Here is a 27,959-nt window from a genome sequence, read left to right on the forward strand (position 1 = left end):
AATTATAAATATATATTAAGTTGTCTCCCCTAACTAATAATTAAAAAGTTTAAGTAGTTAAGTCATCTCATCCTTCTCCCGGAGGGCAGCAGAGGGGGTCATGATTTGAAAAAAGAAGAAAGAAACTACACTAACTGAAAGCTATATATGGCGTATCTGAGCTAAAAAAAAAAATGAAAATACGAGACTGAGTGAAGATAAACATGATATATGTTATTTACGTTCAAATTAAAATGTTTACCAATTTGAACTTGAATAACCTCAAGTTTCCATATTTAAACTGATCTAAACTGTCTGATAATTAGATGCGGAGTCGGTAAATAAATAGGTTATTGTTTTAAATTTCTAATATCTTTGAAATGTGATTGATTTAAATTGTGTAATTTACAGGAAAGTCCTATCTTTATATAAAGTAATAAAACAAATAGAAAGATCTTTTTAATTTTAGTTAGTCTGAACTTTTAAAAAATACGCCATATATGACTTGAAGATGCTTCCACATTTATAACTAATCATGGCTTTAAAATATTTTTACATATTTTCTGCTATGCACTCTTCTGTAAATGTTCGATCTTATGTTGTGGCCCTACCCACTGCCCGGGGGTCATGCATGGTTTGAACAAACTTGAATCTTAACTACCTGAGGAAGCTTCGTTCCATATTAATATGACAAATCATAGCTTTGCTGTACTTGAGATTTTTCCTATACATTCTGCCTAATGTAAAACTTTGATCGCCAGTTGTGGCCCCACCCAACCCGTGGGGGTCATGATTTGAATAAACTTGAATCTGCACTACCTGAGGATGCTTCATGGCTTTGCTGTTCTTAAGGAGATTTTTCCTATGTACTCCCACATAAAACTTTGATCACCAATATTGTGGCTCCACCCTTACCCCGGCGGTCGTGATTTGAACAAACTTGAATCTATACACTATGTAATGAAGCTTTGACATGCTTCATCTTTTCTGGCCCAGTGGTCATTAAATTTTCAAAATTTGACTCCCAAAAATCTTACAGGCGATTATATACTGTAATTCTTATTTACCCTTGAAAAAACTTAAATCCCCTTTTACCTAAGGATGCTTTATGGCAATTTTGGTTGAAACTGGAAGAGTGGTTCTGGAGAAGAAGTCGAAAATGTGAAAAAGTTTACAGACAATACACGACAGACAGATGCAAGAAAAGCTTACTTGAACCATTGGCTCATGTAGGTAAAAACTTAATTATGCTTTTAATTAAAAATTGCAGTTTTCTGTCCTTTTACCAGTAATATTTAAATACTTTTTCCAAAACAGAATTTAACTGACCTTCCATTAAATTAGCACAAGCGAACACTTTAAAAGAAATAAAGCTGGAAAGAGTATTCATAATAAGATATAGATTTCTATGAGAATCATATGTAATAAATAAATGAAAAATAAACAAGAATTGTGGTTCTTAACAATTTAATGTACATGTAAATACAAGACAGAAATATACAACAGATATTTAGCCTAGTCTTTAGGAATACACTGTAATCACAATATCAACAGCTCAGGAAAGCGGTAACCAATCACAGCCATCATCAGGAAATCAATGACCAATCAGATGTAACAATTCTCTCAACATACTGTCATCATGTTCCTTGGGACAGTACCTTACCACAGGGCTATCAACAAAATAAAAGAAACTTCATAGACTAGTTTATATCATATGCATAAAACTATAACATGTAACTTGTACATAGCAGATCAAAATACTAAATACAAAGTTTTTCAGAGGTAGGCCAAACTCAAAGGTCAAGATTACGAGGTCATAAATGTTGTAACGCAAAGAAAGGTCATTTCACAGGGGTACATTTTTGAAATATGAAAGCCCTAGCACAAACCGTTCTAAAGATATGGCCAAGGTTAAAGTTTTTCAAATGTAGGTCAAACTCCTAGGCCAAGAGTCATGAGGTCAAAATGTTGGTACCCAAGGAAAGGTCTTGTCATGAGAAATACAAATTAATGTGAAATATAAAAGCAGTGGCATCAACCATTCAAAAGTTATGACCATGGTAAAAGTTTTTCAAAAGTAGGTCAAACTCCAAGACCAAAGTCATAAGGTAAAAAAAATGTTGGTATCAACAGAAAGGACATGTCACAATGAATACACAGGTAAAATATAAAACCCCCAGCATCAACTGTTCAAAAGTAATGGCTAACATTAAAGTTTTTGTGGACAAACAGCCAAAAGAACAGACAAAAATCTCTATGCCCCCACCTAAGTCACAAACTGAATTTGTATTTATTAATGTCTATATGCAAAGGTTAATATATTAATCTATACTTCATGTCCATAGATTTCACTACACTTGAATAAAAGTATATACCACACAATTTACCTTAATAAATATATGGGTAGGTAACATCTTCTGTAGAGTTGGGTCTATTGGTTCTGGGTATCGAAGAAGAGTAAAGTTAATCTTTGGTAAATTAACATGACCTGCCACCAAAGGAAACAAGTTGTACTTTAATTCATACGGCACCCCTGGCAGCACTCGGAAGTGAAACTACAACAAAGTTTATTTTTGGTAAATTAACATGACCTGCCACCAAAGGAAACAAGTTGTACTTTAATTCATACGGCACCCCTGGCAGCACTCGGAAGTGAAACTACAACAAAGTTTATTCACTATTAAAGAATTCCAGACAGAAAATCTTTTTTTTAAAATCATAAAATATTTTAGAAAACTTGGTTTACCAAGCATCACTATGGTCTATTAGAAACAATTAGCTATCAAACTACAGAACAGGCAAAGTTTCAAAGTATGTTTTAGCTGTTGTTTGATAAAAAATTAACAAACAGTAAGAATTCAGTTAACATCAATGACTTTCACCTCTTTGTTTCCTGAGAACATGAAACAGTCGTTAGTGTCCATGGTAAGTTCTATCTCCTGTGGGTACGGTGTACGATTATGGAGTATGTATGATAATGGTAGAAGGGACTTAATCCCGCCATAGGCTGGGAGTCTTAACTCCACGGACAAGGGAATGTACTCTGTATTGACAGTAGGCAGCGGGAACATGGTGTCCACAAACGGAGTGTCCTCCCCTGTTTTCCTGTATTAAAAGGTATATGTAAAATGATAATAAGCTGACTTATAATTGAACTGGACAGTACAACAAATACTACGTACAAAGTACATACAAATACAATAAAAAGAAACATTTAAGAAAACATTCCAAGTCAAACATACATGTACTGCTGTTTGTAAATGTACAGAATTTAAAGAGGATATCCTAGTAATTGTACATGAATAACCTAATGAAGAAACAGATCTCAAGATCAAAATAAATCTTTATTTACCGTCTCCATGAAATTGAGTATGTTCCCAAGGACACCGCTGATGGAGTGGGGTTAATGGCCATCAGACAGATGCATTCAGTGGCACACTCTGATTTATTCAAAGACACTGAAACAAGACAAGAATAAATGCTGAAAAAATAAAATAGATGGACTTAAACAAGACTAACCTGTGCAACTTATATTTCAAATACAAGCTTCTGCATGATCCATAATGTACAAAATCAAGACCTAACATGTTTAACAAAGGTCCACTTACCATTTTGCAGCTGTGACTGTGTAGTTTTATCTACATGAGAAATGCTGGATGTCTGAAATATATAAAATACTGGTAAAGATCCATACTTCAATGGTATTTCTTCTATTCTGAATGTTATACTCTATTCATTGCCTCTTTAGCATAACAGGATATCATTGAACGACCAGTCTGGGTGACATCTTCATGCATCCAAGACGGTCCTTATCTCACCCCAAAAAAGCAGGAAGATGACATCTCTACTTGTACAGGGCTATCCTTATCTCAACATACTATGGAGATCCTTATCTCAACAGACTATGGAGGTGACAGATATTTCTATTGTTTAGAGGTTACCAGACTACAGAGATTACTGTAGCGGTACCCTGACTCGCCAGACTGAGGTGACTAATTGTCAGTATCTCCAGTGCTATCCTAAGTCTTCCAGATTCAGGTGACTAGTAAATATCTCTTATTGTCTTTAGTACAAACAAAAACTCACCAGACTGAGGTGACTAGTTGATATTTCTATTGTCTCTAGTTCTACCTTAACTCACCAGATTGAGGCGACTAGTTGATATCTCTATTGTCCATGGTGAGGTACAATTCAGTTCTGGACTAAGTAAAAATGGCTCCTGAATCTGCACAGTATCCAGTGCCTCAAACTAAAGCAGATAAAAGACATGAGATAAATTATTGAAAACTGCAGGTAAATGATGCATAAATTTACAGTATGTATTCCTTTTTAAGTGATGAATTGAATCAAAATATTTTAACATAATACATATTACATATGTACTAGTACATGTATACATGTACATACATGTAGGCACAATGTATTAAAGGTTTTGCATCATTAAATGGAAGCAGAGGTATGATAGAAAATAAATTACTACAATTGATAAGACATTGAAGCAAGTCTTTATTAAAAGTGATGTACACATCTAAAAAATCTACTTCTTACAATGTTTAAGGGAAGGTAATATTAAAATGTACACTGTTTTGACCATTTTGGTTGTTGATGTTGCTTTGTATAAGAGATGTGTGGTTTTTCCTCTGAATTACAGACATAATACATATGTACTGGTACATGTATACATGTACATACTGTGGTGTTTTGTCTGTATTACAGACTGTGTGGTGTTTTCTCTGTATTGGAATCTGTGTGGTGCTTTTTCTGTATTAGAGACTGTGATTAATATTATTACAAAGAGACTGTATTAGAGACTGTGTGGTGTTTTTTCTGTATTAGGGACTGTGTGGTGTTTTCTATGTATTAGAGACTGTGTGGTGTTTTCTCTGTATTAGAGACTGTGTGGTGTTTTCTCTGTATTAGAGACTGTGTGGTGTTTTTATGTATTGGAGACTGTGTGGTGTTTTCTCTGTATTAGAGACTGTGTGGTGTTTTCTCTGTATTAGAGACTTTGTGGTGTTTTCTCTGTATTAGAGACTGTATGGTGTTTTCTCTGTATTAGGGACTGTGTGGTGTTTTCTCTGTATTAGAGACTGTGTAGTGTTTTATCTGTATTAGAGACTGTGTGGTGTTTTCTCTGTATTAGAGACTGTGTGGTGTTTTCTCTGTATTAGAGACTGTGTGGTGTTTTATCTGTATTAGGGACTGTGTGGTGTTTTCTATGTATTAGAGACTGTGTAGTGTTTTATCTGTATTAGAGACTGTATGGTGTTTTCTCTGTATTAGGGACTGTGTGGTGTTTTCTATGTATTAGAGACTGTGTGGTGTTTTATCTGTATTAGGGATTGTGTGGTGTTTTCTATGTATTAGAGACTGTGTAGTGTTTTATCTGTATTAGAGACTGTGTGGTGTTCTCTCTGTATTAGAGACTGTGTGGTGTATTCTATGTATTATAGACTGTGTGGTGTTTTACCTTCATGGAGAGCAGCTTGACAGAGACTTCAAAAGGATTGACCGTATTGAGTGAAATCTCCTCCTCCTTCTGACAAGAACACGTCACTGGGCCTTGTTTGGTTGTTATGGAAACCTCATACTCTACCTATTGGAACATACAAGACCTATGTCAATACAGCCTTCATTTGTTAGATAGAGCCAGATAGAGCTGTTTTAATAGATATACTCCCTCTATTATCCATTTTCTCACATTATAGTTACCTTAAAACACACAGTACGTGTTCCGGTTTGTAAGTTTTTTATGTACAGCTTTCTGGTGCACTATCAAAAAAAATTACGAGGGTTATATATTTCGATCTTAAATTAGGCTTTATGAGCAGAAAATATATAACAATACTGCTTACAATACTCCTAAAAAGAGGCTTATTCATTTCAATTTAGTAAAATTCTAAATTCTTATTCCCAGCTGAGTCCTTGCTTAATTCCCTTTAAAGAAATATTCAAAATCTACATTGAATACTCTACTCTCATATTACAAGCATTTCCACTATAAAAATTCATTATTTGCTTTTGTGTCAAAGAACGAGTGCACTTAAGGGCCCCGGTAAAATGTGAAAAAATGAAGAATCAAATTAAGCATAATTTTTCATCTCAGATCATTAATTGATATCTAAACCATAAGATTCAACAAATTTTATCGCTGAAATTTATGAATATAAAAAGAGCACAGCCACACAATGTGGTAGGGGTCAGCCGACATTCGAGATTTTCTATAGTAAATCGAGGGCGGTCATTCATTTCAAAGCTTTTGTTTACTGTCAGCCTAACGTTGTACAAACTTGTGCAAATGACAAAAAGCGCATTATACATTTATAAAACTTGTGTGAGAGTAGGAAATTTGTACAAGATTAGGCTTGTACTTAAAATATTAAAAATGTATGAAAAGTTCAATGTTTTTCCTGTGGCAAGCGAAAGTTATTAACCTGTATGACCTATGTTGAACCCACCCGTGGAATAAATTATTTAAAATACCGGTAGTCACGTGAGTTCTACCCATGTAAACATTCCTCAAAGGTGCTCACTGTAAAAGATAGCCATGCACGTTTTGTATCATTATATCGAAGTCGTGCTGCATAGAGAAGTTTGTATGTATTTGGTTTTAGGAACACGGGAGGGTTGGGAGAGTTTAGTGTCGTTAAAATGTCATCATACATAAAAGCGTCAAACATTTTTAACATTCATGCAAGACATTGCTACAGGTATTGAAAGTCACCTAAATACACTTTTTTCATTTTAAAATTTAAAGGAACTAATGTTAATACTTATTGTATTATTTCAAATGCAAGCGTGCAAATTTCTTAGTTTGATCACTATGGCTACAGGCATCTATACAACTTCATTCGATTTTTTTTCTCAGGTAAAATAGCGCAAGAAGTATCATTCGGCAAACACGCCCGTCAATGATCCACCATCAGATTGTTCAAGTGTCCGATTTAAATGTCTCCTCCCCTTGATTTAAATAGACGAAACTCAAATAGGTTCGGTACGACTTTTCCGGATATGGGGTATCTATAGGCATTTAAAAATCTTCATTTGTTTCAAATCCGTGCTGATTTAGGTGATGTTTTAACGTGATTTTAACTAGAAATATCCACTTGTGTTTAACTATTACCAAGAGAGAATAATTTGGCAATATGTTCTAAAGTAATACGGCACTGAAAAGGGCCCATTAAGCATTGCTTAAGTGCACTTGTCCTTTGAATATAGAATTTCTTGATGAGCAAGTTTCCATTAAAATTTAATTCTTCAGAATTGAAGTTCTGCACATACATGTACAATATGAATATGAATGCTTTTCATGAAACTTTGAAAAAATGAATAAAGTAAATATGACACAAAAAATATATTCTACCCTCCCTCACACATTATTTGAAAATTCAGTTTTTCTGCATTACTGACAAGTTCATGAATCCCAACCTCCAGCTCATCAAACTAAATCTTTCACAGCGAAGGTAAACTACTGCTGGCAGACAATTAAACTGTGTTTGGAGACTGTAATGTTCTTGTAACATTCTCACCTTTCCCCCTTTTGAGATGGTCCCTATGTCTATATTGTTGATTCTGTTGACAGTTTTTCCATCAAATTCTGGTTTATCCAAACACATGTGTACTGTAACATAGGAGACATGTAATACAGGTAATAATCCAAACATGTGTGTACTGTAACATAGGACAGACATGTAATAATCCAAACACATGTGTACTGTAACATAGGACAGACATGTAATATAGGTAATAATCCAAACTCATGTGTACTGTAACACAGAACAGACATGTAATAATCCAAACACATGTGTACTGTAACATAGGACAGACATGTAATAATCCAAACACATGTGTACTGTAACAAAGGACAGACATGTAATACATATGTAATCCATGTTTCTTGTTATTAAGAGATTGCAATTAATCACATGAAGAATTGAATGTTACTATATGTGCTATATTAAGATAAATCCAATTCCTTACATTTTGATTTGAAACCAATCTAAATCTTATCAGTACAAGAATACATGAACAACTAGAACTAATACCCTAAAGAAAGCACACAACTTTTGTACATGTAGTATATCATTAAAACTCTGTCTTACTTGTTTGGTCAGTAACGGTTGTAGAAGAATCTTCTTTGATGCCAAAGGACAATCTACAATTAATCATGCCATTAACAGGTAGATCTACACAAAAAAACTGTAAAAGTTTAAATTCTACATTTGCATATCAACATGTATATCTACATGTACCAATGCCCTGAAACAGTTACTCTATATCTATATTAATGCATCTAACATGACCTGAAATTGTTAGTCTATATATCTACATATATATATTTACATTTTCAAATTTCTTTTTCTGAGATAAAACTATAAATAATAAAAAAAAAACTCATTTCTTCATGAAGCTATTGGTTCATCAATAGGTTCATTGCACATGAAAAAAATTGTGTGGAAGGAGGGAGAAAGAGAGAGAAGTGGATGGGGCTTGGAGCACATGATTTACACAATCATCAAATTATAAGGAATCACTATCTGGTTTTTTTAGTTTTATGATGATCAAGCAATTCATTTGCATGATAATTTGCATAAATGCCAAAGGCCAATTACTTGATCACAGCATAAAACCAAAAAAAAAAAATAGACAGTTATTCCTTAAATATACATGAATCTACATGTACTACTAACCTGACATACAATGTAGTTAATCTATATGTACTACTGACCTGACATTGTTGATGTCCACATCCTCTGCGTTGTTGACATCCAGTGACAGTGAGTAGAATTCATTCAGGAGACATGGCGGCTGATGATTTAGGTCAAGGTCAACCTTAGCTGTCCTTGGTAAAACTCTGTTACAAAGGTATCAGAGAAATAAAATATGGGAAGAAATTAACAAAGGTTCATGTAAGAACAGGGATAAGCTGTCCTTATAGAAAAAACTTTGTGATAGAAGTGTCAGAAATTACAATACAGGGGAGAATCAACAAAGGTTAAATGTTGAAACAGAACTGTTAACAACAAAAGTGTTTTAAAATCTCTTGGGTAAAACAACTAAAGTATATGTACTTTTCCAATTATTTTATAATTTTGGCAAACATGAGAAAAATTTGTTGCTGTATACTTGAGCTTTAACAATGCATTGCTACATGAATGGTTTAAAACCCCTGGTTTCATAGAAGTGTCACCATACTTTATTATACAAATGTACTACTTGTTCTATGTCATTTATTTAGTGAAACATACTTAGTTTTAGGTCGGACTCCAACGCACTCCCAGTGGATGTCCTCCTGCTTTGTGTGGGGTTTGTTTATCACTGGTAAGGAGGTAAAGGGCGAGACCAAAGCATCCCCTCCCCCTCCCATCCACCTCAGCAAGGCACACCTCCCTGTCTCTGACCGTAGTTCTAGGACCATAGAGGTCACCTACAGACATACAGGGAGAGTCACATTACGTAGAAAAGGGTCAATAAAGTGTTCTTAATATATTCTCCAAAAAAACCCCATGATGTTAAGCTACTTAAAAGATTTAATGGCACTCAGTAGAATAATTGCTTGATAACACATGCATTTCAGTACTGATAACCTTGAAAATAAAGCACATATGATACATTATAATCATTAGAACATAAAGAGTTCAGTCACACATCGATACACTATTCATACATCAAAGAGGGATTGTTTTACACAGTTACCTCGATCTGTGAATTGATGTCATCCTTGACGGGTAGGAAAGAGAAGGTATAGAGCTTGGTTTTCTTAGGAACCAGGTACAAGTCCTTGTCTGTGAAATCTCCATCAGATACAGCAGATATTCCATGTCCATCCACAACCTTACAGTAATCATTATAGATCTGATTGTTCAGCTGAATCGAGAGTTTGGAAAAACGGACCGGAAACTGACAATTAGCTCTGTAAATAGACATGTTAAGTTTCCTGTCAGTTTGTTATCAAATGTTTAACAAGTACAATTACATTTTAAGTTAAAAATAGAAAGCCAAAGACATGTCAATACAAATCTACTATCATATTGTTGATATAGAACTGAAAAATACAGAAATCGTAGAATGAAACCATGTATTCTATAAGTCCAAGTCTATGAGATATCCATAAATGACTTAATTTCAAAAGAAATGATTTCAATGGAGCCAAACCTTAATCTTACATGAATTCTATATGACGGGCCAAATTACTTACCGGAAGGTCAGTATATTGTTCATTATACAGTATACATTGTACAGTATATTATTTTCAATCAGTGCCAGACAGTAACATTCTGTGAAACATTTCCTTTAGATCTTTAATTCAAAGAATTCTAACTTCTGTATAAAAATCTTAAAGAAACTGCTATTAAAGCCTAAAGGATGTTTTTTGAAAGAATAAATTTTTCAACATGGCAAAAGTCAATTATCATTCTTCAATTCACTAAGCTCTCTCTAGCAATCAGGTAATTATAGTCCTCTTTAGAAGCAAAAAAATGATCCATTATTTCGCCAAGAGCTATGGAGGTTAGACATAGTGTTTCCCATGTACATAGACTTACCTGATGTAAATCTGTAGCTCCACTTCACTGTCAGCTGCAAATGTTTCTGATGTAAACATAGCCTTACATTCCACTGAAAATAAGTAAACATATAAAATATGTATAGTTTGTCTTTATTCCTACAAAATTCTTCTATCTCTTCTTTTCTTATTTCACAACAACCCACATACACGTGTAACATAAGACACTTTTAGACTTTTTTCTCATTAGGTGGTTTTTGGCAAAATTCACAAAGCATTTAATATGTCAGACTTTTTAAAAATTTTTGGTAACTATAGTCTTACCAAATGGTACAATAGTCTGTACGTCCATGGTGAAAACACATGGTGACTCGGTCGAGGTCTGCCAGAGACGGCGTGCCTCCTCCACACACTCAGAATCTAACCCTGGCTCAGCCTCAGGCTGGTCGTTCTGTTTGGACAGAGAAAATTGAGACTAATTTCTAATGTCATAAAACAAAGGTTTTATAGCAGATTATGAAAAATGATATCAAACAGGGAACAGTGAGTTTTTTTTTAATATTTATTTCAAAAGTGTGTTTTTTTAACTTACAAATTTAGCCAGTGATAGAATGTGAATGACAATTTTGCAAAAGTGACCCTGGGTAACTTTAGGTCTATTTAAGATCTTAAACTGTGTTTTCACCCAATCACCACCCTTCCACTATTCTGGTTTTTACAGCAAGTAGAAAATCAGTTTCATTTCCAAAGTTCACCATGGAAAAGTTAAGTTAGAAAGAAAGTAAAGTCAACAAAGTAAAACATTTCAAACTCTGATGCTTCGGATTTCTTACATTCATGACTCTAGTCAGGTTCATCTGAATTCTTGTTTTCTCTTCATCACTGAGTTTGACATCTGGTAAAAGGTCAAGGACAAGTCAATGCCAAATATCAAACAAATATTACTTCATGATACCAATGCACACGTGCACACGTCTTTATGCTTTTTTACTCGACCCAGATCCTGATAAATAACATTTACTTGTAAGCAATGCATAAGGATACATGTTCACATACGTACTGATTCAAAATACCTGTACTTGTATTCTAGTGTCATTTCTTTTATTCATTTACATGGATTTAAATCAACTGATTTGTTACATCTAAACCTGATTGTTAGCAGTTTTAGATACCAGTAATACTTAATAATCATACATTAACTATGGATTATATAAAATAATCTTTTGACTCTAAGAGAAGGATACATGGTCCCACAAGTTCCAGACAGACAGACACATAGTCCTGGACTTTAGCGGTCAAGTAGGCACACTTCAGGGAGATGTCCAGAATCGAGGTCAGGAGGGACCACCAACGCTCCCCGCGGTAATCCCATGTCACCTTGTTCAACAACCTACAGCAAGTATTGAGAATATCAGTTGAGTGTAATGACTAACAATACAATGTATAAAACAAAAAGAAGATAGCAGAAAAAAACAGTTGACTTTCTTTTCTGTAATGTATAAATATCACTGTGTCTGTGTCTGAGTAAAATTTCTTTAAACTCCTGTGTTTGCTCAGTCTATACAGATATATTATGAATATTACTCTGTGTTACAAAAACAGATGTGCATGATAATCCAACAATGCAAACCAAGTGTTTTGTGTCCATTTCATTTCCACAAACCAGTGGACATCTACTGCAAAATTCACTTTCTCTTGATCGAATCACAATATTAAGCGATGCCAAATTTATCTTGAGCAATGAAATCACTCTGTAGCAGTTTACATGGCAGCATCCATAATAAATCATATTCACTATCATTGCAGATAAAATAGATCCTGGAGAACAGAGGCTAGTAAAATATATTTTTAAATACTTAACATTAAAATGACAGGGGTTTGCAAGGAGATTTTGTGTGAATAAGCTTTAGAACCAAAGTTGACACAAAACTGTAGCTGTTGATGATAATCTATTGTAGTCAAAACAATCTACACAATCATATATGTCAGAGGAATTTCCCTAGAGACTTACTATGTCATTCTCATGAGACTTTGTGCCTTATTTTAATATGCCGTTTTTTCCCCTTGAAAGTCTTCTATTGTTTCAAGTGTGAGTTAATCTTCTTAAAACGTATACATACCTGAGTGGCTCATTTTCATGTGCATGAATTATTCCCCTTTTGAGGCTTACATGTTGCTCCACATGACACATGAAACTTAAATGTCTTTGTGCATCATTGATACTTCGTACTTGCTTGAGTTTTCTCCCTTAAAGCTAACATGAGAGCTTTGTTGTTAAATGTGTGTGTCAGTCCTCTTCAATTATATGTGTCCTTGAGTGCCTTATCATCACTTTTGTGATTACTTCTCTTAAGATTTACACAAGTGCCTTCCAGCTTATGTGATTTATTCCTCTTGAGACTTACATGAGTGCCTTATTGTTACATGTTTGAGTTATTCCCCTTTTGACTTACATGAGTGCCTTATTGTAATCTTTAAACTTACATGAGTGCCTTAATGTTATCTTTAGACTCACATGATCGCCTTATTGTAATCTTTAGACTTACTTGAGTGCCTTGTTGTAATCTTTAGACTTACATGAGTGCCATATTGTTACATGTTTGAGTTATTCCCCTTTTGACTTAAATGAGTGCCTTATTGTAATCTTTAGACTGACATGAGTGCCTTATTGTAATCTTTAGACTGACATGAGTGCCTTATTGTTATATGCTTGAGTTAATCCCTTTTGACTTATTGTAATCTTTAGACTTACATGAATGCCTTATTGTAATCTTTAGACTTACTTGAGTGCCTTATTGTTACATGCTTGAGTTATTCCCCTTTTGACTTATTGTAATCTTTTAACTTATATGAGCACCTTATTGTAATCTTTAGACTTACACGAGTGCCTCATTGTAATCTTTAGACTTACATGAGTGCCTTATTGTAATCTTTAAACTTACATGAATGCCTCATTGTAATCTTTAGACTTACATGAGAGCCTTATTGTAATCTTTAGACTTACAAGAGCACTTTATTGTAATCTTAATACTTACATGAGCATCTTTTTGTAATCTTTAGACTTACATAAGCACTTTATTGTAATCTTTAGACTTACATGAGTGCCTTAGTGTAATCTTTAGACTTACATGACGGCTTGGCCAAGATCAGGTGCCCATTTCCACTTAATGATGTTATATAGATGTAACTCTTTATAGTTACATCTAATCTAAATGTCTTTTGTTGCATTGCAAAGAGCAGAATGAGAGCTTTCCATTGGTATATAATATCATATATATAGTATCTGCGTCTTTGAAAAAACAACAGAATAAAGTCAAAGATTCATAATTTTTGAAGCGTTATGCTGTTGCACTTGATTTTTTACATTTTAAAAAATGGTGAATTAAAATTATTTTGAATGAAACATTTAAAAATAAATATATTTAATTATAGAAAAATCACTCTGGTTTAGTTTATTTTTTACAGAAAAGAAAAAGGCTAAAAATTGTGGAAATTATGAATAAATGTGTGCAGAAATACCTTTGTTATATAATTTAAGATTTATCAATGTTGGAATAAATGCATAATTTTTAGCAAAAAAGAGCAAATATAATGTGTTTGATTTTTTTTATTTTACTTAAGAAAAAAAGTACTATGAGAAAAATATAGTGGTTATATGGTAAAATGCGTGCACATTTTGTAATTTTTTCCCATACTGGTAAAAGTTTTTGTATAGTCCGTAGCCCCATATTTCATTATAGTTTGTGTTCAACAAAAGAATGTATAATTTATCATGCTCTTGTTTGATATTTTCACAGTTACCAGTCAAATAAAAAAACAGTAATGAATAGCTTTTGCGCTAACACCAAAAGAAGTTATTAAAGAATGATTGGTGTCCGTAGCCCTGTATAGTCCGTAGCCCTAATATAATAACTTCCAGAAAAAGTCATATACATTATTGATACAATAACTACAATACAATAATGTCTTTATTCAAACAAATGCAATGTTTTTAAATACAAATACCACTGTAATTAAAGATAAAATGTCTGAAAATTAACATTTTTCAACTAAAGGCTTGCTTCTGTAGTCTGTCCTGTTATGTTTGTGGTCACAACATATTTCTAAATATACATGATAAAGTTTTCCTTCTTGTGATACATACTATCATTCCATTTAAAATAATTTGCACTGTAATATTTTTAAAAGGATATTTAGCCACAAAAATCCTACTTACAAAAGGGCTACGGACTCTACAAATAAATTTAGCAAACTTATAGACCATATAACCATACTTCTGTATTAGCAAGATTTTTTTTCCTGCATGCATCTACTGCAAATTTGGGCTTCAATGGTTTATTACTTCTCATCAACCAGTCTTAACATCCCATAGTGGGATTTGATCCCATAACATAAGGATCAACTCCTTACTTTGCAATTTAGTACAAAGTGAGACCTTCACTCTTATAAATGTGTCACCCAATCTACTTGTCACTGAATTGTTAATTCAAAAAAAAAGCATTGATTCTTGATGGATAAATATTGTACTAATTATGTTTTTACTTTAAATGATCAGTCATGTTTTGTAACTTTTTTATGAATTACACCATATGATCATGAGAAATTATATACCGAAACACCTTTTGAATGACCACCTTGAGCTTCATGTATTACATTAAAATAAAAAAAATATGAAGCAATCTAGTCTGTAACACCCCCCCCCCCCAAAAAAAAAACATGCCTCGATTTAAATACAGCTCCTTCTGCTTTTATTCATTATAGTTTGAACACCAATAATGCATTAATTAGTTGAACTGAAATTTCATTTGGCGTTGAAAGTACACAATACATTAGACAATTGATTTTTAAATATGGTATTTTGAATACTCAAACTCAGTAGCATGAACTTTTATAGAATGCCAAATAATAAAAAAAAATTGCCCAAAATTTAATTATACAATTATATTTTCTTTGAGTGGATTGTTCACAATAGAGATGTTTAACGGTATAGTCCGTAGCCCCAGTGCTCACATGATATCCAGCCTTCATAGATGCTTAATTAAAGCCCATTCTTCGTCTCCAGATGGTCTTGAACTATATTTTGTTATCAAAACACCAATTACATGTAGTTCTGACATGTATTACTTTGTTCCGACAATTTATATTTTACTTGTATTATGAATTTATTTGAAGTTTTTCGTTTTATTTTGTTAAATTTTACGGGATTTTTGTATAAATTGATTTAATATCCAAATGAAAGGATTTATTAAACACATGTGAACTCCATGATGACAATTTTAACAAATATTTACTGATACAAACAGGTATTTTTCTATGGTCTCTCAATAAATGAAAAATACTATATGATTGTATAGTCCGTAGCCCTAGGTCTCAAAATAGTCAATCAAAAAATGTTTGACACAGTTTTTCTCTGAATATTACCAAATAAGTTTGAAATTTTCATCCCCACATACAATATCTTTAGAAAAATTGAAAGTACTTTAATGTATTTTTACTTCAGATTTCCAAATAATAAGAGTAGAAAAACTCCCAAAGATTAACAAATTTACCCATGTCCTTTATATACTGTAACATTTTAATGGAAATGAGTTATGTGATTTTTCTTGCTCAGACAATGTTTTGTGAAGAGTTTATATTTGGATTATACTTTTTTTGTTTAGTTGAATATGAAAAAGATAAATGTTATGCCTGAACATGTATAGTCCGTAGCCCACTTGGGTCTCTGCTATATTAAGAGTGAAATCTTTTTAACCGCTTGACAGAAATGGACAGAAATTTCAGACAATCTGCCAAAAGGATGTAGTGTTACATAGAACATACTTGTAACACATTTCATTTGACTTCATTTTTTGGTTAATCTGCAACCAACATGGGCACCTGATCTTGGCCAAGCCGACGAGCACCCCATTGATACATGTTTGAATTATTCCCCTTTAGACTTACATGAGTGCCTTATTGTAATCTTTGGCATGATAGTACTCTTCTCCCATCTGTACCACTGTAAAAAAAATCTTGTCAGGAATGCAGAACAATGATTATTATACCTTCGTGTTAAATACTGAAATCTGACTGGTTTAGAAGCATTAACCAATTTTCAATGTTACCCTTAGCACTAGCAACACACTTGGCAACAAAACAAAAAGATTAGCAGAGATTTTTAAGAGGTCATAAGGGACCCATCCCCAATGGTAAAAAGTGTGTGTTTTTCCCAATTTCATAAAAGAAAAATCCCAAAAGAGGATTTAAAACATGAACAAATATCGCTAAAAAAAATGTCAGAACTCAGTAACTTGCATATCAGGATTGGTGTTCAAAAAAAAAATGTCTAAATTGCATGCTCCAAAAACAGATTAACAGAATGTAACATAAGTCGACAAATACCTTACAAATAAAAACACTCTCATTTGAATTTACTTAGAAAAATGCCCAAAACATGCATTACGTATGTAATATCAATTTTATCATTAAGTAAACATAACATTATGACAAATCTGTCATTTCCTAATCATCATCCTAATCATTTTATCATGATAGCATATGCTCAATATGTAAAATATCTTCACAATATTGTACATGTACTTCTGAAACTTACTCAGATATCGCTTCATACGGGGAGATTTGTACTTTTTGAATTGTGCCACAGCACTGCTGAGTAGAGGAATAATCAACCACTGAAAGAGATCCATACAATACTTGTAAACTTATCTATCAAACATTTATCTACTGACCATTCTAAAAAATGCTAATTTCAGTATAAATTCAAAGTATACAATTAATTAAGAAATCAGAAGTAATTGATTTATTTTCCATTACACTTTGACTTACAGAGTGGTCCACTTTGACTTCTAAACTCTGGAGAGCAAGAATTCCATCTCTTTCTCTCTGCAAATCTGGAGGCTCAATGCCTAGAAATCAAAGTTTGGTTTAAAACTGTGTTGAAAATGTGGGAAAAAAATGGTTTAAAACTATGCTGAAAACATGGAGAACAATTTTCTTCTAAACTGTGTTAGAAACATAGAGAATACTTTTGTTTAAATCTGTGTTAGAAACATGGAGAATGCTGACTTACTGTAACAGATAAGTGACTTATATTTGTTTAAGACTGTGACAGATAACTGACTTATTGTGACAGATTACTGACTTACTTTTGTGAAAGACTGTGACAGATAACTGACTTACTTTTGTGTTAGACTGTGACAAATGACTTACATGACAGATAACTGACTTACTTTTGTGAAAGACTGTGACAGATAACTGACTTACTTTTGTGTTAGACTGTGACAAATGACTTACATGACAGATAACTGACTTACTTTTGTGAAAAACTGTGACAGATAACTGACTTACATTTGTGAAAGACTGTGACAGATAACTGACTTACTTTTGTGAAAGACTGTGACAAATGACTTACATGACAGATAACTGACTTACTTTTGTGTTAGACTGTGACAGATAACTGACTTACTTTTGTGTTAGACTGCGACAGATGACTTAAGGTAGGTCGCGGGTTTGCTTTTGTCATCAATTTCGGTACACAATTTTGACGATTCGAGTGGTTGTTTTGTGCACATTTGATTATGACGTCAGTTACGTCACAAAGGCGACGTTGCATTGCTTCCCGTTTATTTCTCTGAAAATTACTTTAGCAATAGAATCTAGTCCGTACGAAGCATAGAAAGTACATGTTATTGTCCGTAATTGTATTGTCGTAAATGTATGAAACCAGAGTATTATAAGTTTGAATTCTGCTCTGATTATATGTGTAATGTATAAGAACAAACTAATAAAACATAATAAATGCGATGCAAAATGCAAGGAATAATTAAATGTTATATTGAAAATGATACTTAACTGCTAAAGGTCAATCAAAATGAGTCAGTGTTAAATTAAAGATATGGCACGCAAAATGAAAGTTACTGTAAATTGCTAAGCCGAAAAATTGAAAGGCTGTATGTGTGCACGTAATTTGCAATGAAGGGAAGGTGTGTAATGTACCATGTTTGCTCATCACAGCCGAAAAAAAATTTGAATTTGTTATTTTTAGGAAAAAAATCAATCCTCAACACTAAAAACGGATGAAATTTAATTACATGCATTTTCCTCTTTTTTTAAAAATTGTGAATCTGATAAAGCCGTTCTCTATATACAGGCTAGCAAGGAATTGATTTATCATAGTGAAATTCATTAAACATGTTAAAATAAATTTATACAAACACCTGGCATATCGGACTTTATGACACTCTTAACAGATATTAATATACTACATGTATTACGAAATACAAGTATGAAGTACAATTTTTTCTACAACAAAATTAAGCTGTTTGTGTATAAGTTGAATGCAAGTATTTTACATTTTGCCGATGAAAAATTGATAAAAAAAAAAACCAAAAAAAAAAAACAAACAAACAAACAAACAAGAAAGAACAAATGTTTGAGAGATCGGACTATATATTGAATTGCGATTGATTTAAAAAGAACATTGCCGGTAAACACACCCCTCCTCAGTAGTGAGGTGTTTTTCTTCTTTTTTTTTTTTTACCGATTTCGAATAAAGTGATAAAATTCACGTGTTTTACTTGAAATTTTAATAATAAACTTGAACATCCTAACATTACTTGTATTAATTTATTATCAATCGCAGTGTTGTCGCTGCATATTAATTCTAATGCACGAAGAATGTTTATATCAATATACCGTTCATTCTGACTTTGTGGGCAGAATATGAATTTCATAATACTCGAGTAGATAAGTTGCTGTTCTTCCTAACACGTGAAATGCTGAATAAAATTACAGTGTGCATCTATGCCACCTTTAAGATCTTATATATTCCAAATATAAAGATACTTATACGATTATGTTCAATATATGATGTTTTAGTCATAAATAACGCCATAAACGCAATATTTTGGCAATATAAAAGCAAACTTTAAAATTATTTAGCAAAAAAACTAGCAAGAAGATGTACTGATTTTTTTACCTCAATAGTTGTAATTTTTCCTCATCTTGATATTTTGAAATTTCTGAGTAATTCGTCTACGTCTTTAAAAAGTTATCCAACCTTTTCTAAAGAAACTCTTTCGGTAAAATTGTTTTAAAAACGTCATTTTCCTATACATTTCTATAGTAAAGCGTAAAAATAGTACCGAAAACTATACCGCGTTTACAGTAATATAGCATTAAAACCACGTAGGCAAATTTAATAAAAATTTCAGATAATATGCCGCAAATTCTAAGGAACATTATATCAAATTTTCAGGATATGTTTTCTTGTAAGAATTTTTATGCAGTAAACCCACGACCTACCTTAAGTGACAGATAACTAACTTTTTTTAAGACTGTGACAGATAATTAACTTACTCTGATGTCCCTGTCTCCAGGGTCTCTGTCCATAAAAGTCAAGGTTACTGAGGCTCTCCAGGGGGTCAGGCTGAAACACTACATTCAGGGGCTACAACAGGAGGAAAGGTTATTAAATTACTGTAGATTACATTTACATGTATCTGTTAGGTAGACTGTTTGATAGGGTTCACATGTTTATTATATTAAGTCATCATCTTAAAAAATTTATCAACTCAGTGTATGGTTGAAACATTATATCATTCAGAAAGCCCTTGGATCATATTACATTTTATTGATACACCTTGTCAGGTTGTGATTCTTTAAGAGGCTCAAGTTTATAATTTGACTAACTGTAAACCTACTACATGTACTGCAAACCACTTTTTTTACAAGAACTTTTTTGGAGTAATTTTGCAAGACAGGCTGATCACAAAATTTTCATTCTCTCATAGATTTTCAATAACATCTAAAAAATCACGTCATAGATCTCCACTTTTAATTTTCTTTTCTGAATATATAAGATTCCTAACAACATGTATAAAGTTTTTCTGAAAATATCAAATGACTTGTTTGACAATGAAGCCAGCCTAGACAATCCTTACAGTTCCAAGACATAAATGTACAGTGTATCTACTTCAGGACTTAATACAGGCTGTTGATTGTTCCTACACACCTGTACACCTTACCTTACAGAGCCCCCTACACACCTGTACACCTTACCTTACAGCATCTCCTACACAGCTGTATACCTTACCTTACAAAGTCCCCTACACACCTGTACACCTTACCTTAGAGTCCCCTACACACCTGTACACCTTACCTTACAGCATCTCCTACACAGCTGTACACCTTACCTTACAGAGTCTCCTACACACCTGTACACCTTACCTTACATAGCCCCCTACACACCTGTACACCTTACCTTACAGAGTCCCCTACACAGCTGCACACCTTACCTTATAGAGTTCCCTACACACCTGTACACCTTACCTCACAGAGTCCCCTACACAGCTGTACACCTTACCTTAAAGTTCCCTACACACCTGTACACCTTACCTTACAGAGTCCCCTACACACCTGTATACCATACCTTACAGAGTCCCCTACACACCTGTACACCTTACCTTAGAGTCCCCTACACACCTGTACATGTTACCTTACAGCATCTCCTACACAGCTGTACACCTCCCTTACAGTGTCCCCTACACACCTGTACACCTTCCTTACAGAGTCCTCTACACACCTTTACACCATACCTTACAGAGTCCCCTACACACCTGTACACCTTACCTTACAGAGTCCCCTACACACCTGTACACCTTACCTTACATAGTCCCCTACACACCTTTACACCATACCTTACAGAGTGCCCTACACACCTGTACACCTTACCTTAGAGTCCCCTACACACCTGTACACGTTACCTTACAGCATCTCCTACACAGCTGTACACCTCCCTTACAGAGTCCCCTACACACCTGTACACCTTCCTTACAGAGTCCCCTACACACCTGTACACTTTACCTTACAGAGTCCCCTACACACCTGTACACCTTCCTTACATAGTCCCCTACACACCTTTACACCATACCTTACAGAGTCCCCTACACACCTGAACACCTTACCTTACAGAGTCCCCTACACACCTGTACACTTTACCTTACATAGTCCCCTACACACCTGTACACCTTCCTTACATAGTCCCCTACACACCTTTACACCATACCTTACAGAGTCCCCTACACACCTGAACACCTTACCTTACAGAGTCCCCTACACACCTGAACACCTTACCTTACAGAGTCCCCTACATACCTGTACACCTTACCTTACATAGTCCCCTACACACCTTTACACCATACCTTACAGAGTCCCCTACACACCTGTACACCTTACCTTACAGAGTCCCCTACACACCTTTACACTTTACCTTACATAGCCCCCTACACAGCTGTTTCCTGTTGATGGAGTGGTTTGCTGCCTGTTGGTAGTAGAACCCTGGATGTTGTGTCTGTATTGCTGTCAGGCCAAGTTTAATAGCTTCATCAAAAAGATCCCCAAACACTTGAAACCTGACAAATACATGTATAGTGTACATACATAAAGCTCTGTCTAAACAAGCATAATATGCAAGATTTAAATTAAATTGTCACAGTCATTAAGTTTCTTTTAAAGGCTTTACAAGCCAGAAAGTTTTTAATTTTTTTTTATCCTCCTACAAAATTGTATGATGTTAGAAGACATACTGTTTTGACATCCAAGCACTGTGTTCGAATGCCAACTCTGAACAGCCCACTCTGGACTTGAAGAAGTCAATGTGTTTTCTAAACTGAGCTATAGCATCTAAAGGGGCAGTATGCTGGAATGACAGTCTACAAATCTGGGGGAAAAAACATGACTGTAGAAAATTGCATGTATAAACATGCAGAAAATACTTTACCCTTTAACCCAAGAAAAACATAAATGATTAAATTGTTACCAGTCTTTAACATTTTATACTGACGACAGCTTTTATAGAGTTTTTGACATAGTGTCTCAAAGTCAGGCTGGCACCCTATCTCACCAATGTGAAAAGTGTAGAACATACCTTGTAGCTGATGAAGCCAGCAATTGTTTTAATCTCCAGTAGGTTTGTGTCATGCATCCTAAGATCCAATAGGTGCCCATATGCCTGTTTGTAGTGTCTGAAAAGAATCAATTTTGAATTTATTTCACTCCAGAAATAGTTTGCTAAAATGTATATTAAAATATATTTCTATTTTTTGCACATGCAGATTTTCTCTTTTGATTATTAAAGCAAAGCAACCTATATTATCGAAAGAAATGCATTTTCCCAAAACCGGCTGCAATAGTTTTGGCATATTAAGGGGTAGGAAGATCATACACTAAAGACAAAAATGTACTCAACATACCATAATGTATTCAAAAAAACTGAAAACATTAAAACTTACTTCAGTGCCGTATGACTGTCTTGTTTCAGCTCATTAAAGAAAGCAATCTTGAATTGATGCCTGACAAACAGAAGTTGGTGTGTTGTCTTGTTTAGAAAGTCTCGGTGAGATTTAACTTTCCGAGCCTCACCGTGATAATAGCTCTGAGCAAGCTCATAAAATGCATTCTCCAGCCTTCAAAGAAAATTTAATGGTGAATCTTTAAATTAAACTATAGTTACATTTACATACAGTATGTACATTCAATCACTAGACAACTGGCAAGGTTAGAGAGCTGTATGCTTTTATCGATAATCTTGACCTTATACACTTAAAATCTGACCATGTGACTTCAAATCTGTTTCACTTTCCCTCTGTTTAAAAATTTTAAGCTGTGCAGTAAACTTGAATTTTTTTTTTTTTGTGTAATAAAGGTTCAACATTATCACTAGTCCGATAGCTCAGAGCTACTAAATAATGTCTTGGACAAGAGGAATATTGTTTATGAATAGTCTGGTGGGCTAGTAATTTAAAACATTTCTTTTCTGATTTCACAGATTGTAAAATGTTCATATTGTTAATGAAGGTGAGTAATCTTTAATAAAACTGTCTAGTTATAAAATTTAAGCAAAAATTTTATCATTAAATATCTATTTTTTTTTTCCTTTAAATTTCTTCAGAAATGCAGAATTGTCCTTCTAATTTTGAAATGCGGTACCGTATAACTGGTATTTTTTACATGCTGCTAATTTTTAGGAGTTTTAAAAATCAGTAAAATTAAAACGTGTAAAATTTCACAGAAGTAAAAAAATGCCTTGCGTAAATTTTCAACATCGTATGTATGGGAGTAATGCTAATTGCCATTCAGCTCAGTTCCTGGAGGCTATACAATTAGTGCTGTTGGTATTTTTGAGCACTTTTATGTCACATGCTGTTAGTTGTTAAATTCCTTTTATTAAGTCTTGAGCAATTTTTAAATTATGGCATGTTAGTTGTTAGATTATAATTATTGAATCAAGAATTATGGAGGGGATACGAAGCTATTTGAAACCAGTATCTACATTACCAAATCCAGATGGATCTTTTAGTGAAACGATTCCTAAAGAGGTGATTAATGCCTTAAATCAATTTGTTGCCATAGTTTCCTCTTCTCAAAAAACTCCAAAACGTAATACTGTCGATTAAATCTTGATGATTTGAGTTATCTCTCTTTGTTTCTGGTTAAATAAAATCGAGGCGAGCACGCGGTTCGAATCAATATTGATACCTAGCAATGTGTATTAAATAAAAAGGAATAAATGAAGGGCATATGGTATATAAAGATAAATGAACTAACATACATGTATTATAATTTAATAGATCGTTTTCACGGGGACAATTTCTTCTCTTTTTTTTTTTTTTTTTTTCACATCGGGTTGTCCAGACACATTTATTTGTATATAAATGCATTCAAAGTGCTAACAATCATTGATCTGGAATTTTACCTCGGAGTCCGATGATTTTAACTTTTACGGACATGCTCAATTCATAAAAAATTAACACCTAAAAATTTAAATCACCTTGTTTGAACCAAAATTCGTAAAAATTTACAGCGGTAAAAATACCCCAGTAATACGATATATTTTGTACCTGATAGTGTAGCCTATGAGGTGGTCTGTATGTGGTATATTTTGTACCTCATGGTGTAGCCTATGAGGTGGTCTGTATGTGGTATATTTTGTACCTGATGGTGTAGCCTATGAGGTGGTCTGTATGTGGTATATTTTGTACCTGATGGTGTAGCCTATGAGGTGGTCAGTATGTGGTATATTTTGTACCTGATGGTGTAGTCTATGAGGTGGTCTGTATGTAGTTTATTTTGTACCTGATGGTGTAGCCTATGAGGTGGTCTGTATGTGGTAACACATACAACTGTTTAGCTGATAAATCACATGCACTACACAGGGATGCTGCCCTCTCTGCAGCCACCATATCCTCTCCGGGAGGGAGGGGAGCATTTTTCTGTATGAGGACCACTGCCACCTTAGTCCCTCGCCCATGTAAACTGTTTCTGTAAATTTAAAAAAAAAGTCTTAAAGTCATAAATGTCATATGCATGTACAGTATTTGTACATACCACTAATTATTATTTTAACTTTTTAATTCAGAGACATGCATACACTTATGGTTGCCTGTTTGAGACACATGAAATCTGCAATAAGAAATTTGAAATTTGGGGCAAATTTGTTTAATTAGTCTGTGGAAACTTCAAATTTTAAAAAGACAGACTGACAAAATGATATGACCCTAAATCTGTGGGTGTCTTGCTCTTATAGTAAAGTACTCATGAACATTTGAAAACCTTTTGTTGAAAACTGTTTAAGTGAACACTCATAACAAAAGTGTTAAGGGAGAGATGGATCTACAAAAAGATGGACGGACAGTGTGATTCCAGCATTTTCATGTGGGACCTACCGTAAGTTTTGGGGTATATGTCGATGGGGTATATAGGTCGAAAGGCTCATTTTCAGCCATAATTTTTTAATAATCCTTAGATAGGACGATTTGGAAGATAGGATGAGGCTTTGTTTATCGACTTTCTAGAGATTCTTACGTAGAAACTACGTATCAGAACATGTAAAGGTCTTTAACTTAACCCGTGATATTAACGTATGAAGAAAATAAACTGGTATTTTTATGAGTACAGCATTTTAATAGTGTTTTACACAAACATAGTTAAAACTTCCTTGAATTGTGATATAACGCATTTTCTCCAACTTGCCTGTTCAATGCCGTCGTTGTTTGACTCCGTCGTTAAACACTTAAATACGGTAGTATACAACAGCTATAATTAGGGAAATACCCGAAATCAAACAATAATCATTTCCATTTTAGAACATCGTGGACACATTCTTTTATTCCAACATTATTTACCGGGGTACAATATTAAGTGCGATGACCGCCATTTTTATATTTCTTGTTCAGGGATTTGCTAAAACACGCAAATGACTATTACATGTACATGTAACAGCGAGCAAGTGAAATTAATCATATTAACATGCTATAATTTGCTTGAGATATTGTTGTTAAAAAATGAATTTAATTGAGAGTACATTCGCAATTTAACAGTCATCAGGAATTTCACAGTTTTGTTTGTTCAATGATGTATAGCACTATGTAACGGCACGTGGATCTGTTAATCATGCCCCGCAGGTGTTTAAACCTACAGGTGTTAACACCTTTGTGTACACAGTGTATATCCCTTTATCTGTCAGACAATTAAAATTCTATTAGAAGCCAATCTTTGTATAATTCGGTGTACCCCTTGGATATAAAACAAAATAGTTATGACTAGCGGTATTTTAGGAATTTACCGGCAACAGTTTATTTCACACATTTTACATTTAAATAAATATCACAAGACTATGAAAAAATATTTAGGTATACTATTTCAATTAATCGTTACAAATAAATGGTAATAAAAAAAAATTCAATTGCGATTGTGAAAACTCCTCCGTATTTTAAACTTTGATACAGTTGCGGTTTTATTTTTAGTAAACGATTGCGACTTCCAACTTCACAAGATGGACACAGCATGTTGTAAATATACTTTGAGACATTATTGATGATATAATAAGATTTTTTGTACATCGACGGATATTTAATGGAACTTATTTTGTAAGAAATCAATGGAATAAATATTTAATTATTAAATATTTAAATATTTAATTCTTTATTGTTTATTATTTTTTTCTTGGTCAAGTAATTTTAAAAAAATACGAAAATGGCACAGATTTGCTTTAAAATTGATGTAAATTTTATTGATTTTGGGGCATTTTTCGTAAACTTGGGCCTTAGATAGGTCGATTCGTTAAATAGGACGATCCCAGCGGTTCTGAGAAAAAAAGTATCGTCCAATCTTCCAAAACTTACGGTAATAAAAACAGGTGACCATAAATCTTTTGCAATGCAAACAGGAGGTATCTTTATCTGACAATTTCTAATGTCATACTGCCTACATTCACTTTTGTGGCAGCTCCACTCTGGTGGCATACAGACGTGCATCTGTTTATTTGAAAATATCTACACCACTCCACTCTAGTGGAAAACCTGTTTACCTAACAATCTCCACTATTTCCTCAAGTCTTTACCTAACAATCTCCACTCTAGTGGCACACTCCATCTGTCTCTCCTTCCACAGGGGCTCGTCCCAATCAAGATCAAAGAAGACAACCACCACAGCAGGAACCAGGGTCAGGTGCTTATTCATCCAACCAGTCTTCAGGATCCCTTTAGGGATGTACCACTCATACGACTGTCTCTACAAGTACAGACAAATATAGGGATGTACCACTCATACGACTGTCTCTATAAGTACAGACAAATATACACAAATCTGCTTTGCAATGTACATATATTTCATTCCATGAATCTGAGGGAAAGGTTATGTTTATTTAACTCTGATCAACGCTTTCACTGGTCAGGTTTTATAACCAAGAAACTATTAACAAGTTATTGTTTCAAACTTCTGGGGGGCTGGGTTAAAATTAATCTTGTTTTGGTAGCATTTTCTTCTTAAATATTTAAATTCAAAATATTTTCAACTCTTTTTTGCTTATAAATTGCTAAACCAAACCTTGTTTGTTCTACATTTTGGATATTCATGGTCTCCGGGGAACACCTTGAACTGTAGGGGTACTCTGTCTGACCGTCGATTGTTATAGAATGAGTCCCAGATCAGCTTGTGTATAGCATTGTAAGTGATGTCCAGGCCAGTCAGTCCAACAAGACCAGTTGGTCGGCGCTGAAGCTCAGAAGGAAGTTCACTGGCCCATGACATGATTGAATGATTCTACTATCATAGAAAAAGATCAGTAGGGTAAGTCAGGGTAATTTCGACCAACGTTTAATTTCGACCACAGGAACTCAAAACCACACAAAGATCTACGGAAGTGTTGAGACAAGTTTAATTTATTCGGAATTATAGAAAACTATTCCTCAAATTGTGTGTCGTACTATAATTATTCATCGCAAATATGGCTTGATCAGAGATATAAATAATATTTTTAACTATCATTTATGTCTCCAGTTTGACGTTCAAAGTCCCAGTCTTCAGTGCGCTGGATTTGATCAAGGAAATGCAAGAGAGACAACTCGTACAACCTCTTTTTAAGTTTAACCTTGTTCAACAGTCTACAGCACGAGTTAAATTAAAATTGTTTTATTTC

General features: G+C 33.9%; 1 protein-coding gene across 1 annotated transcript; it reads right to left on the bottom strand.

Moving 5' to 3' along the window:
- Window positions 1–1,429: 1,429 nt before the first annotated feature.
- Window positions 1,430–27,586, bottom strand: LOC133175558 (trafficking protein particle complex subunit 11-like). The gene is made up of 28 exons (XM_061310679.1): window positions 27,368–27,586; window positions 26,883–27,052; window positions 24,617–24,802; window positions 22,774–22,947; window positions 22,410–22,506; window positions 22,069–22,202; window positions 21,753–21,894; window positions 19,841–19,931; window positions 17,309–17,388; window positions 17,076–17,154; window positions 16,427–16,481; window positions 11,728–11,873; window positions 11,317–11,378; window positions 10,808–10,934; window positions 10,524–10,596; window positions 9,676–9,892; window positions 9,228–9,406; window positions 8,708–8,833; window positions 8,082–8,134; window positions 7,509–7,600; window positions 5,692–5,751; window positions 5,450–5,575; window positions 4,121–4,228; window positions 3,588–3,639; window positions 3,332–3,437; window positions 2,862–3,084; window positions 2,367–2,637; window positions 1,430–1,649 (listed from the first exon to the last, which is right to left on the bottom strand). Exons 1-27 carry the CDS (start codon window positions 27,569–27,571, stop codon window positions 2,500–2,502), a joined length of 3,300 nt encoding a protein of 1,099 aa, XP_061166663.1. The 5' UTR covers window positions 27,572–27,586; the 3' UTR covers window positions 1,430–1,649; window positions 2,367–2,499.
- Window positions 27,587–27,959: the final 373 nt, after the last annotated feature.

This window comes from Saccostrea echinata, unplaced genomic scaffold (assembly GCF_033153115.1).
Source record: "Saccostrea echinata isolate AGI-Se365-2 ecotype Australia unplaced genomic scaffold, CSIRO_AGI_Sech_v1 ptg000062l, whole genome shotgun sequence".
NCBI classification, from domain to species: Eukaryota; Metazoa; Mollusca; class Bivalvia; order Ostreida; family Ostreidae; genus Saccostrea; species Saccostrea echinata.